The sequence below is a fragment of the Anolis sagrei genome, chromosome 2, assembly GCF_037176765.1.
Source record: "Anolis sagrei isolate rAnoSag1 chromosome 2, rAnoSag1.mat, whole genome shotgun sequence".
NCBI classification, from domain to species: Eukaryota; Metazoa; Chordata; class Lepidosauria; order Squamata; family Dactyloidae; genus Anolis; species Anolis sagrei.
Window position 1 is genome coordinate 169,537,935 of NC_090022.1, and position 13,942 is coordinate 169,551,876.

Genomic DNA, 13,942 nt, shown 5'->3' on the forward strand with positions numbered 1-13,942 from the left:
CGGCCAATTCCCTCACAACAGAAGTGACTTGCAGTTTCTCAAGTCGCTCCTGACACAACCAAAATAATAATAATAATAATAATAATAATAATAATAATAATAATAATAATATGATTTTAGGAGGAGGTGCTTTTAAGCCTATAACTCTCACAGTTCTTTACCTCCTTTGTGTGGGCAAGGCTTATGGGAGCGCCAATGTAAAGGTTATCCTGGGTTTTTTATATTCTGTATCTTTTTATGTTCCAGATTACCAGCTCCGGACCCATTAGTCGCATGCCTCTGCAGCGTCAGGATCCAGCCTTATCCAAACTGAAGGGATTGGGATGCCTAGGGAAACCTTTTAATTTTGGCTCTGTTTGTGTGTGTATTTGTGTGTATGCACCCTTCTTATCTTATAATGCCACCCCATTCCCCCTCTTGAAAGATTTTGGGTTGTTGTTACCAAGCTCCTTCTCTCCCCCCCCCCCCCCGTGTCCCCCTCCCCCCACTCAGTTCCCCATTTGTAATGTGAGAATTGCAGCTGACTACCTCTTGTTACAAAGACGAGTGACAAAAAGTTACTACTTCCCTGTGCCTTTAGACCGCAATGAGCTATAAATGTAAGAGGAATAAATTAATACTTTTAAATGAGGGGTGTGTGTCATTGGTCTACATGGAGTCCCGTCCCCACTCCCCATTGGCTTTTCTGCTTAAACCTGGCTCTAAAGGCAAGACATGGCACGGGTGACTTTGGCTCCTGTGCTGCCCAGTTCTCACAATAGCCAAACTGGTTGCTTCCCATGTTTTCTTAACTAGCCTCGATGAGTAACATCAAAACTGGCAGCATCTGGTCTGTTCTGCAAATTCGGGAGTAGCCTCCAAGATGTGCAGGAGAGCCTCTCCCGTACAGACACTATTCCACATCCAAGATATTTATTTATCATGTCAGGAGTAAACCAAACAGTTGTATTGCATTTTTAACAAACAAACAAACAAAACACAAAGTTTGCAAGCTTGGTAGTTGATTAAATGTCCTTTGACCAGTAGCTGGCCACTTGGAGTGTCTCTCTACAAGAAGGTCCTCCATTGTGCATAGAGCAGGGCTCAGGTTGCATTGCAGCAGGTGGTCTGTAGTTTGCTCTTCTCCACACTCGCATGTCATGGATTCCACTTTGTAGCCCCATTTCTTAAGGTTGTCTCTGCATCTTGTGGTGCCAGAGCGCAGTCTGTTCAGCGCCTTCCAAGTCGCCCAGTTTTCTGTGTGCCCAGGAGGGGAGTCTCTCATTTGGTATCAGCCATTGGTTGAGGCTCTGGGTTTGGGCCTGCCACTTTTGGACTCTCGCTTGCTGAGTGCCTCTGTAGATCTTGCTTGCTGAGTGTCTCTGTGTTCCAGCGAGTGTCTCTGTAGATCTTAGAAAACTATTTCTTGATTTAAATCGTTGACATGCTGGCTGATACCCAAACAGGGGATGAGCTGGAGATATCACTGCCTTGGTCCTTTCACTATTTGCTGCTACTTCCCGGCGGATATCAGGCGGTGCAATACCGGTTAGAAACGACCAGAAGCTACATCCAAGATGAAGGGTTAGAAGGCATGATCATCAAATTTGCAGACGACACCAAATTGGGAGGGAGAGCCAATACTCCAGAAGAGAGGAGCAGAATTCAAAACAATCTTGACAGATTAGAGAGATGGGCCAAAACTAACAAAATGAAGTTCAACAGGGACAAATGCAAGATACTCCACTTAGGCAGAAAAAAATGAAATGCAAAGATACAGAAAGGGGGGCACATGGCTCAAGAACAGTACTTGTGAAAAAGATCTTGGAGCCCTCGTGGACAAGTTAAACATGAGCCAACAATGTCATGCAATGGCAAAAAAAAAAAAAAAAAAAAGCCAATGGGATTTTGGCCTGCATCAATAGGAGCATAGTATCTAGATCCAGGAAAGTCATGCTACCCCTCTATTCTGCCTTGGTTAGACCACAACTGGAATAATATCATAATACATGCTAAAACATTTAAACAGCATAAAACACAACAAAGACAATAAAAACAACACCATTAGCATCTCCTTATTATCAAGCATTGTCCAGTTCCATTGTCAAGTCATCAGATTTCTTATGTCAGTTACCTATATCTGTTACTCTGCATTTGTAAACGCTTGCTCAAATAGCCATGTTTTAATTTGCTTCCGAAATGTTAAGAAGGAAGGAGCAGATATGATCTCTCTAGAGAGGGCGTTCCATAGCCGAGAGGCCGCCACTGAGAAGGCTCTGTCTCTCATTCCCGCGAGACGTACTTGTGACGAAGGCGGGACCGAGAACAGGACCTCCCCGGATGATCTCAAGGTCCTCGATGGTTCATAAGGGGAGATGCGTTTGGACAGGTTTAAATTATTCTGGATCATTTTACGCTAATTCAGATATGACCCCAAATTTCTTATATAACGTTTAGTATGGGAGTCAATTTTACTCTTGATCTTTTATAAATAATATTCCAATATCCCAAATGTCTTTCATCTCAAAAGCTGCCCATGAAAGAGAAAAAAATGTGGAATCAGTATGAAAAATCAGTGTGTGAATCTCTCATTCAGATGGCAAATCAAACATTGAAACCAGCCACTACATACCTGGTAGCAATGCTTGGAACACAAAACAACTATTAGGGAGACTGTAAATCACATAGTTGGCCTTGTGTCTTTTTGATTTCAAAATACATTTTAAATTTGAGTTTTCGCGGAACAGACTTTAGGAACGGTGTCCCCCCCACCCCACATGATACAACATTCCTGCAAGGAGCTGATTTTAACAGGAGGAGGAGGAGGAAGAGGAAGAAGAAGAAGAAGAAGAAGAAGAGGAGGAGGAGGAGGGGGGAGGGGGAGGGGGAGGAGGAGGAAGAAGAAGAAGAGGGGAAGAGGAGGAGGAGGTGGAGGAAGAAGAAGAGGAGGAGGAGGAGGAGGAGGAAGTGGAGGAGGAGGAGGAAGAAGAAGAAGAAGAGGAGGAGGAAGTGGAGGAGGAGGAGGAAGAAGAAGAAGAAGAGGAGGAGGAGGAGGAGGAAGTGGAGGAGGAGGAGGAGGAGGAAGAAGAAGAAGAAGAAGAAGAGGAGGAGGAGGAAGTGGAAGAGGAGGAAGAAGAAGAAGAAGAGGAGGAGGAGGAGGAGGAGGAGGAGGAAGTGGAGGAGGAGGAGGAGGAAGAAGAAGAAGAAGAGGAGGAGGAGGAGGAAGTGGAGGAGGAGGAGGAGGAGGAAGAAGAAGAAGAAGAAGAAGAGGAGGAGGAGGAGGAGGAGGAAGTGGAGGAGGAGGAGAAAGAAGAAGAGGAAGAAGAAGAAGAAGAAGAGGAGGAGGAGGAGGAGGAGGAGGAAGAGGAAGAAGAAGAAGAACAACAACAACAACAAGGTCATTAATAACACACATACACACACCACCAAACACCAATATGATGCCAAAGTAAACTGCAGTAACAAGGTGAGAGGAGAGGTCACTGTATTCTCAAGAGATCTAAGTTGGTAACTGCCTTAAAGTCGACTTCAACTTCTGGTGACCCCATGAGTGACCCTTAAGTCACCCCATCCTCAACAGCCCTGCTAGGAGCCCCCAGTGGCGCAGTAGGTTAAACCCTTGTTCTGGCAGGACTGCTGACCGAAAGGTTGGTGGTTTGAATCTGGGGAGCAGGGTGAGCTCCTGTATTCAGCTCTAGCTTCCCATGCAGGGACATGAGAGACGTCTCCCACAGGATGGTAAAACATCCAGGCGTCCCTTGCAGATGGCTAATTCTCTTACACCAGAAATGACTTGCGATTTCTCAAGTCACTCCTGACATGGAAAAAAAAACAGCCCTGCTGAGATTTTGTAGTTATAGTGTTCCTTGGTTGAGTTTCTCCATCTGGAATGCGGTCTCCTCCTCCTCCTCCTCTTGTTTTGCTAAGCATTATTGCTCGCCAGATGTCCCACATGTTATGGGATTCCCGTGACACATATCATCCTAAGTGATGTGTTCAGCTGCATAGGAACCCAGCAGGACAGCGACCTCTGAATGCAGAAGTGGAAGTGCCATCTGCAAGGCTTCCAAAGGGAGGCAAAAGTCAGGCCTTGAGGGATGGGCGCTGCTGTACACACACATCCAATGGGCCAGATCCTTGTAGTGGTACCATTCTTTGGGGACAGGAGTTTCTGAATCGCAGTGTGGTCAATTATGGTAACTGGAAAGATCTGGAGCGGGGAAGCTAACCAGAAGTCCAAAAAACAATACAGATTTAATTAATCCAAGTCGCCTATCCCTGGCCCCCTCTACACTGCCACACAAAATCCATATTATCTGCTTTGAATATTAGGCCCTTTTTACACAGCCCTTCTATCCCAGGATCTGATCCCAGATTATCTTCTTATCTCAATATGGCAGTGGAGACTTCAAAGCCGGTAGCCTGCTGTTGCAGTGGGTTAAACCACTGAGCTGCTAAGCTTGTTGACTGAAAGCTTGCAGGTTCGAATCCGGGGAGCGGTGTGAGCTTCCACTGTCAGCCCTAGCTTTTGCCAACCTAGCAGTTCGAAAACATGCAAATTTGAGTATTATAGAATCATAGAATCAAAGAGTTGGAAGAGACCTCCTGGGCCATCCAGTCCAACCCCCTGCCAAGAAGCAGGAATATTGCATTCAAATCACCCCTGACAGATGGCCATCCAGCCTCTGTTTAAAAGCTTCCAAAGAATGAGCCTTCACCACACTCCGGGGCAGAGAGTTCCACTGCTGAACGGCTCTCACAGTCAGGAAGTTCTTCCTCATGTTCAGATGGAATCTCCTCTCTTGTAGTTTGAAGCCATTGTTCTGCGTCCTAGTCTCCAAGGAAGCAGAAAACAAGCTTGCTCCCTCCTCCCTGTGGCTTCCCCTCACATATTTATACTTGGCTATCTTATCTCCTCTCAGCCTTCTCTTCTTCAGGCTAATCATGCCCAGCTCCTTAAGCCGCTCCTCATAGGGCTTGTTCTCCAGACCCTTGATCATTTTAGTCACCCTCCTCTGGACACATTCCAGGTTGGTGGAGGCTCCTTCTTTGAAAGCTTTTAACAGAGGCTGGATGGCCATCTGTCAGGGGTGCTTTGAATGCAATATTCCTGCTTCTTGGCAGGGAATTGGACTGGATGGCCCATGAGGTCTCTTCCAACTGATTATTTAGACAAGCTTTGCTCTGAAAGAACTGGGTGGATACGTTAAATTCTATGTCCCCATATGATTCTATGTCCCTGCACGTGGAGCTGGAGCTGACAGAGCGAGCTCACCCGCGCTCTCCCCGGATTTGAACCTGTGTGGTCTTTAGTCCTGCCGGCACAAGGCTTTAACCCACTGCACCACGGGGGGCTCCTTGGAATGTGTCCAGAGGAGGGCGACTAAAATGATCAAGAGTCTGGAGAACAAGCCCTATGAGGAGTGGCTTAAAGAGCTGGGCATGTTTACCCTGAAGAAGAGAAGGCCGAGAGGAGACTAGGACGCAAAACAATGGCTTCAAACTACAAGAAAGGAAAAACTTCCTGACTGTGAGAGCCGTTCAGCAGTGGAACTCTCTGCTCCGGAGTGTGGTGGAGGCTCCTTCTTTGGAAGCTTTTAAATAGAGGCGGGATGGCCATCTGTCAGGGGTGATTTGAGTGCAACATTCCTGCTTCTTGGCAGGGGGTTGGACTGGATGGCTCATGAGGTCTCTTCCAACTCTATGATTCTATAATTATCTGATTGTCTGCCTTGATATCCCGGGTTATATGTCTGTGTGGAAGGGCCCTGAGTCTTCAATGCCAGATTATTTGGGATTGTAGGGATAGATCCGACCTGGGAGCTGGCTTCAGTCCTTTGCTCCTTCACATCCAGGGCGAGCTATTTTAAGAAAGTCACTCCCGCCCCCTCCCTTTTTCTCCTCAGGTCGTGACCCCTCGGCGGAGTGGAGCGAGGGAGGGAGAGGGGGGAAAGCCAGGAGCGCGCCTCTTCCCGCCCGAACCTGCGTTTGAATCGCGGAGGCCCGCCCAGCCGTCCGCCTGGGGAGAGCCAATCAGGAAGCGGGAAGCGCCGGCTTCTGCCCGGAGCCGCTCCCTCATTGGCGGCGCGCGGGGGAAAGGGGCGTGTCCAGGGGGCAAGTTACAATGTCTCCCACGTCGAGGGGAGGAGCGAGACGGGAGGGGGCAAAACAACAAACAGCGCTTGGGCACGTGTGGGCGGGGCCATGAGGAAGGAGAGGGGACAGAGAGAGAGAGGGAAGGCAGAAGGGAAGGAGAGGCAGCCCTGCCGGCCGCTTGCCCTCCTAACGCCTCGCCTCGGAGAAGCCCCGCCCTGAGCCGGGCGAGCCCCTTCTTTGCGCCGCCCTGCCCTGCCCTGCCTGCCCGGCATTCCCGTCCGCCGCCTGCCAGCCAGCGCGATTCCTGCCTCGTCTCCGTTTGACAGCGCTGCCAAGGAGGGAGCTCGGAGGTAGGCGCCCAGGAAGGGGAGGGCAGGGCAGGGCAGGGGATCTGCAGAGGGCCGCCTCCCCCCTCCTCCTCTCCCTCCCTCCCGCAGTGCTTGGGGATGCTGCGTGCCCAGCCGGGTCTCATCCCTCCTTTCTCTGCCTCCAGGCGCCTCGGCCTCTCCCGTGGGGGATGCAGCCGGGCGGCGCCGAGGTCCGCGCCGGGGACCGCCTCACCAGCGCTGCCGCCCGAGGAGACCCCCAGGAAGTGCGCCGCCTTCTCCGGGAGGAGCTCCTCCGGCCGGACGCCCGAAACCGCTTCGGAAAGACCGCGCTGCAGGTACGCACTCCAGCCTTCCCACACCTGTCAGGATTTAGTATTCTTATTCTTATTCTTATTATTAAAGGGTTAAAGCCTCACAGGTTCGAATCCGGGGAGAGCGCGGGTGAGCTCCCTCTGTCAGCTCCAGCTCCCCATTGCGGGGACATAGAATCTAATGTACCCACCCAGTTCTTGTGGGTTAAAGCCTTCAGCCGGCAGGACTGAAGACCCACAGGTCACAGGTTTGAATCCAGGGAGAGCGCGGGTGAGCTCCCTATGTCAGGTCCAGCTCCCCATTGCAGGGACATAGAATCTAATGTACCCACCCAGTTCTTGTGGGTTAAAGCCTTCAGCCGGCAGGACTGAAGACCCACAGGTCACAGGTTCGAATCCGGGGAGAGCGCGGGTGAGCTCCCTCTATCAGCTCCAGCTCCTCATGCGGGGACATGAGAGAAGCCTCCTACAAGGATGATAAAAAATCCGGGGAGAGCGCAGGTGAGCTCCCTCTGTCAGCTCCAGCTCCCCATTGCAGGGACGTGGAATCTAATGTATCCACCCAGTTCTTGTGAGTTAAAGCTTTGTGCCGGCAGGACTGAAGACCCCACAGGTCACAGGTTCGAATCCGGGGAGAGGGCGGGTGAGTTCCCTCTGTCAGCTCCAGCTCCCCATTGTGGGGACATTGAATCTAATGCATCCACCCAGTTCTTGTGGGTTAAAGCCTTGTGCCGGCAGGGCTGAAGACCCACAAGTCACAGGTTCGAATCTGGGGAGAGCGCAGGTGAGCTCCCTCTATCAGCTCCAGCTCCTCATGCGGGGACATGAGAGATGCCTCCCACAAGGACGATAAAAAACAAGCTAGTTACTAATAAATGGTTGTCTTGACTGAGTCACACACTCAGCCTCAGAGAGCCCCCGGTGGCGCAATGGGTTAAACCCCTGTGCCGGCAGGACTGAAGACCGACAGGTCGCAGGTTCAAATCCTGGGAGAGCGCGGGCGAGCTCCCTCTGTCAGCTCCAGCTCCCCATGGCGGGGACATAGAATCGAATGTATCCACCCACTTCTTGTGGGTTAAAGCCTTGTGCCGGCAGGACCAAAGTCCCCACAGGTCACAGGTTTGAATCCGGGGAGAGCACAAAGTGAGCTCCCTCTGTCAGCTCCAGCTCTCCATTGCGGGGACATAGAATCTAATGTATCCACCCAGTTCTTGTGGGTTGAAGCCTTGTGCCGGCAGGATTGAAGACCCACAGGTTGGAATCAGGGGAGAGCGCGGGCGAGCTCCCTCTGTCAGCTCTAGCTTCCCATGCGGAGACATAGAATCATATGGGGACATAGAATCGAATGTATCCACCCAGTTCTTTCAGCTTGTCTAAATAATCAGAGAATCCTAGAGTTGGAAGAGGCCTCCTGGGCCATCCAGTCCAACCCCATTCTGCCAAGAAGCAGGAAATTTGTATTCAAAGCACCCCCGGCAGATGCCCATCCAGCCTCTGTTTGAAAGCTTCCAAAGAAGGAGCCTCCGCCACACTCCAGGGCAGAGAGTTCCACTGCTGAACAGCTCCCACAGTCAGAAAGTTTTTCCTTTCTTATAGTTTGAAGCCATTGTTCTTCATCCTAGTCTCCTCTCAGCCTTCTCTTCTTCAGGCTAAACATGCCCAGCTCTTTAAGCCACTCCTCATAGGGCTTGTTCTCCAGACTCTTGATCATTTTAGTCGCCCTCCTCTGGACACATTCCAAGGAGCCCCCGGTGGCGCAGTGGGTTAAAGCCTTGTGCCAGCAAGACTGAAGATGCACAGGTCAGAGGTTTGATTCCAGGGAGAACGCGGATGAGCTCCCTCTGTCAGCTCCAGCTGTACCGCCTGTGTATGTAACCACCCTATCCAAGAAATCATGTTGGACATCAGTTCAGCTGCCATGGCTCAATGCAATGGAAGAATTAAATATGCAGTTTTACAAGGAGTTTAGACTTGGACTGCTTCCTCACCAAACTACAAATCACAGAATTCAACAGTATTGAGCCCTGGCAGTTCAAAGTGGTGTCAAACTGTATTCATTTCACACTCTAGACTAGGGGTCCGCAAACTGACTTGTGGGCCAGATGTGGCTCTTCAAGATCCTTTACCTAGGGTCACCCAAAGCGACTTGAAGACACACAACAACAATCCTAATTAATTTGACTCTCTCATTAACCAAAAAGAGCTCCCGATGGTGCAATGGGTTAACGCCTTGTGCCGGCAGAACTGCTGACCAACAGGTCAGAGGTTCAAATAAAATCACACATTTTGTGCTTTGAACTGGAATATAGGGCAGTGTGGACTCAGATAACCCAGTTCAGAGCAGAGATTGTGGGATTTTTCTGCCTTGTTATTCTAGGTTATATCTCTGTGTGAAAGGGCCCTGAGTCCACACTGCCATATAACCCAGTTCAATGTGGATTTTATAAAACCATGTGGAAGGGGCCAAAGCCATCTATATAAATAAAAATGTAATGTTAGTTTGTGGGATTAACATAACTCAAAAACCACTGGACAAATAGACACAAAATTTGGACGCAATACACCTAACAGTCCAACAAGTGTCCATCAACCCAAAACACACACACACACATAAAACCCCAGCAGAACAGACTTAAAAACCCGCAAAATATATCATATATACATATACAAATACACTCATGTACACATGCACACATTCATACACACACACATATATATGCACAAACACACACAAATATACATATATACACATGCACACATACATGCACACTTACATATATTCATATACATGTACATACACATATATACACACAAATATTCATATAGACAAATACACGCATATACACAATATGCATGTAAACATTCATACACACACGTATATATATGCACAAACACACACAAATATACACACATACATATACATACACACATATATAATACACATGCACACACAAATATACATATATACACATGCACACATACATATATACAGATACACATGCACACACAAATATACATATATACACATGAACACATACATATATACATATACACATACACATATATACACACAAATATTCATATAGACAAGTACACACATATACACCATATGCATGTAAACATATAAATACACATATATACACAAATATATACACACACATATACACACACAAAACACATATACACAGATGACCACAGCAACACGTGGCAGGGGATGGCTAGCAGAAAAGACTTAGAAAGACAAAAACCAGAAATTACATTACAACGCATGCACAAAACCACATATATACACATATACACAAATATTTTATTTTGTTGTTGTTGTTGTTATTATTATTATTACATTTATTATTTTATTATTGTTGTCATTATTACATTTATTTTACTCTATTTATTATTGTTAATGTTACATTTATTATTTTACTGTATTGTTATTATTATATTTATTATTTTGCTCTATTATTACTGTTATTATTACATTCCATTATTTTACTCTATTATTATTATTATTATTTTACTCTATTTTTTATTATTGGAGGACCTGTAAGCATATTCACTTTGAAAAAGGTTAGAATAATGGTTTAATTAGAGTTGGACAGTCTTATCTTGAATTACAGTTTTATGTAAATATTCAAAAACATTTAACCTAACGATGCCTAAATTAATATAATGTTATTGGTATCTATTTTTATTTTGAAATTGACCAGTAGCTGCTGCATTTCCCACCCTTGGCTTATACTCGAGTCAATACATTTTCCCAGTTTTTTGTGGTAAAATTAGGTGCCTCGGCTTATATTCGGGTCGGCTTATACTCGAGTATATACGGTATATTATTATTATTATTATTATTATTATTATTATTATTATTTTCATTGGATCATAGAATCATAGAATCAAAGAGTTGGAAGAGACCTCATGGGCCATCCAGTCCAACCCCCTGCCAAGAAGCAGGAATATTTCATTCAAATCACCCCTGACAGATGGCCATCCAGCCTCTGCTTAAAAGCTTCCAAAGAAGGAGCCTCCACCACACTCCAGGGCAGAGAGTTCCACTGCTGAACGGCTCTCACAGTCAGGAAGTTCTTCCTAATTGGGCCGCATTTCTATCACTTTCATTGAATGAGAGAATGGTAACATCTTCATACATTGCCAAAGCAAGGGTCACTATGAATATGTCTTTGACTCTCTCTCTCTTCCCTTCCAGGTTATGATGTTTGGCAACGTCTTCGTGGCACAGGAGCTGCTGAAGCAAGGCGCCAACCCCAACCTTCAGGACACATCAGGCACGGCCCCTGCACACGACGCCGCCCGCACTGGCTTCCTCGACACCCTGAAGGTCCTGGTGGAGCACGGGGCCGACGTCAACCTCCCAGATGCCTCCGGCTCGCTCCCCATCCACGTTGCCACACGGGAAGGCCACGCCGAGGTGGTGCGCTTCCTGGCACCCTTGTCCCGGCTGCGGCACCAGGACTCGGAGGGGCGCACACCGCTGGAGCTGGCACGGCAGCTGGGCCTCTCGCCCATCCAGGGCATCCTGGAGCAGCACCTCTCTGCCCCAGCTTAGGGCAAAGGCGTGAGGAGGGGGCAGCCTCTGTGCCTGGGCAAAAGGGGGAAGCGATCAACACGGAACATGCTTCACGCTCTCGTGTTTAGTCCCATTTTCTCCCCTCTCCCCCCCAAAAGGACTCTCCCTTCCTTCCCCTCCCTCCAATGGGCCATGGAACAAAGGCAGCTCCTCTTGCCCTACCTCAGAGTGTGTGTTCAATAACCTTTGCTGTTGTTTCTATTTATGGGCCTGTTCATGAGTTTTTTCCTCTTCTCTTTTGATTATTTCTTCCAAACTCAAGCCATTTCTCTGGGATCCAGGTGTGGAATGCTCCATTCAGCCCCCTTCTACACTACCATATAAAGATTATCTGCTTTGAACTGGATTATATGGCAGTGGAGACTCATATAATCCAGTTCAAAGCAGTTAATGTGGATTGTCTGATAATCTGGATTATATGGCAGTGTAGAAGGGGCTTCCGTCCTTTGCTTTGGGTCTGAAGAGGAAAAGGTGCACCAGAGATCTTGGGAAAGTTACATTTCTGGACTCCAATTTCCAGCATCCTCCAGTCATTCTGGGTAGAAGGTCCTGCGAGCTGCAGATCACAAATGTAAAACTATTCCCATGTTCAGTGGAGAGTGCTTTAGCCCTCTCTTAGCATTGTTTCCCACTCCTTGCCTTGGGAAGATCCCCTAAATTCAGAATGGATGCAAAGAGTGTGTCCATTGCCAAGCAAAGGCCTTGTCTTCTTCGCCACTTGCACAAGAAATCCCAGTGTTTAGATAGTTTGTCTCCACATCCTTGTTCCATTTCATTTTTCCTTTTGGAGAAAGATATTGTTTATCTCCAATTTGTAATATAATAAATGTGTTATTATTATATCACAAATCCTCTGATGTGTTTTACAGGGTGAGGCAGCATAACTTCCTTTTTTCAAAATTTCATAAAACCCATTGTATGAATCAGAAAAAAAATTATATAATGTAGGTGCATATCTAAAGTTTTGTTTTACGTAGTTTTGAATATCAAATTAGGTAGGTGACGTCTCCCATTCTCCATACACTGAGTAAACCGATTTCTGGCGTTTGTCATGACTCTTGCCAGCATCGCAGGCGTTACGTTGGCAATTTCTTCCTGGATGTTGGTTTTCAAATCTTGTAGGGACGGTTCACATAAACACGGGATTTCAAAAAACTCCATAGAAAAAAATCACAAGGGGCCAAATCTGGAGAGTGGGCCGGTCACTCCAAATCCACTCAAAAAGTAGGCCTCAACGGCCAAAGCACGCTCCTCACTGTTCCAACACATGATGGCGACTGAACTGTGTCAACACAAAACTTGATACTCCTGCCTCTCGAAAGAGACCACTAGCGCTCCACTACGTCTTCAACCGACTGAATGGCGCATGTTTTCAAAAAGGAAGTTATGCTGCCTCACCCTGTACTTAGGCCCCATCTACACTGCCATATACAAATCAGATTATCTGATTTGAACTGGATTATATGGCAGTGTAGACTCATATGATCCAGTTCAAAGCAGATAATCTGGATTATCTAACCGTGCAGAAGGGGCCAGGATGGGGTGGTAAGGTGTATGTGTTCATTATTACTGACTAGAAGACAATTCCATGATATATTCCTGCATGTAGATAAGACCTTTTGCTTGGCATTACTTTCATCTCTATGTAGCATCTTACCTATACTGGATTCTCTTCCCATTGAGACCCCCACCTGTGAACCCAGGGGCATCTTGCAGTCTTTCAGCCATTTCTAGTTTTCACCTTGGTCTTTGGCAGTTATCCCTGCTCCTCACACATGTATCGAAAAGTGTGCCGAATCTGTTATCTTTGACTAAAATGTTTAAGGCTTGTTGTGGCAGCTTGTTCCCCGTAATGAATTTGTGGATCTGAGCTGTGTATATAGTAGATTTTAAAGGAGGGAAATTTTTATTCTATTTATTGTGATTTGCAAGGGTTTGTGTTATGGAATGATTAATTTAATTATTAAAAAAAGCATTAAATCTATTTGTAATTGACTGGCATGGTGTCCTGGAGAATTTTTCAGAGAAACGAGTATCAACACACACCTCCCCTTTGCTTTTAGAGGACACAGTCCCAGTTGGTGAAGCTGGGAGACTCCTGCTCGGACCCCTGGCCTTTGACCGGTGGGGTTCCACAAGGCTCCATTCTGTCTCCCATGCTTTTCAACATCTACATGAAAGCGCTGGGAGAGGTCATCCGGAGATTTGGAGTTGGGTGCCATCTCTATGCAGATGACACACAACTCTATTACTCTTTTCCACCTAACTCCAAGGAAGCCCCTCGAGTGCTAGACGAGTGCCTGACCGCTGTGGCTGTCTGGATGAGGACGAACAAGCTGAAGATTAATCCCGACAAGACAGAGGTCCTCCTGACTGGGATATAGGGTGGCAACCTGTGCTGGACGGGGTTGCACTCCCCCTGAAGTTGCAGGTCCGCAGTTTGGGGGTCCTCCTGGATTCTTCACTTACGTTTGAGGCTCAGGCGTCGGTGGTGGCCTTTGCACAATTAAGACTCGTGCGCCAACTGCGACCATACCTCGGGAAGGCGGATCTGGCCAAGGTGGTCCACGCCTTAGTCACCTCTAGACTGGCTTACTGCAATGCACTCTATGTGGGGCTGCCCTTGAAAACAGCCCGGAAAT

General features: G+C 47.3%; 2 protein-coding genes and 1 long non-coding RNA gene across 3 annotated transcripts in view; all 3 read left to right on the forward strand.

The window, feature by feature from the left end:
- The window catches only part of AP1M2 (adaptor related protein complex 1 subunit mu 2), a 46,403-nt gene extending 45,939 nt beyond the window's left edge, over nt 1–464 (forward strand). The window contains exon 12 of the mRNA XM_060763497.2: nt 247–464. Coding sequence (XP_060619480.1) covers nt 247–269 — 23 coding nt within the window. The 3' untranslated portion in view covers nt 270–464. The remainder of the gene's footprint in view (nt 1–246) is intronic.
- LOC137096099 (uncharacterized) overlaps nt 1–13,295 on the forward strand; it is a 138,420-nt gene extending 125,125 nt beyond the window's left edge. The window contains exon 2 of the long non-coding RNA XR_010909267.1: nt 12,423–13,295. This is a non-coding gene — a long non-coding RNA (uncharacterized lncRNA). The remainder of the gene's footprint in view (nt 1–12,422) is intronic.
- On the forward strand, nt 6,159–13,295 carry CDKN2D (cyclin dependent kinase inhibitor 2D). Its single transcript, XM_060763498.2, has 3 exons — nt 6,159–6,425; nt 6,569–6,739; nt 10,920–13,295. The coding sequence occupies exons 2-3, from the start codon at nt 6,593–6,595 to the stop codon at nt 11,277–11,279; spliced, it is 507 nt and encodes a 168-aa protein (XP_060619481.2). The 5' UTR covers nt 6,159–6,425; nt 6,569–6,592; the 3' UTR covers nt 11,280–13,295.
- Nucleotides 13,296–13,942: the final 647 nt, after the last annotated feature.

Excerpts from the sequence above, each read along its gene's own strand:
- CDKN2D (XM_060763498.2), top strand. The coding sequence starts at position 6,593 with ATGCAGCCGGGCGGCGCCGAGGTCCGCGCCGGGGACCGCCTCACCAGC. Across the intron at positions 6,740-10,919 it reads TCGGAAAGACCGCGCTGCAG|GTTATGATGTTTGGCAACGT; the intron begins GTACGCACTCCA and ends CTTCCCTTCCAG.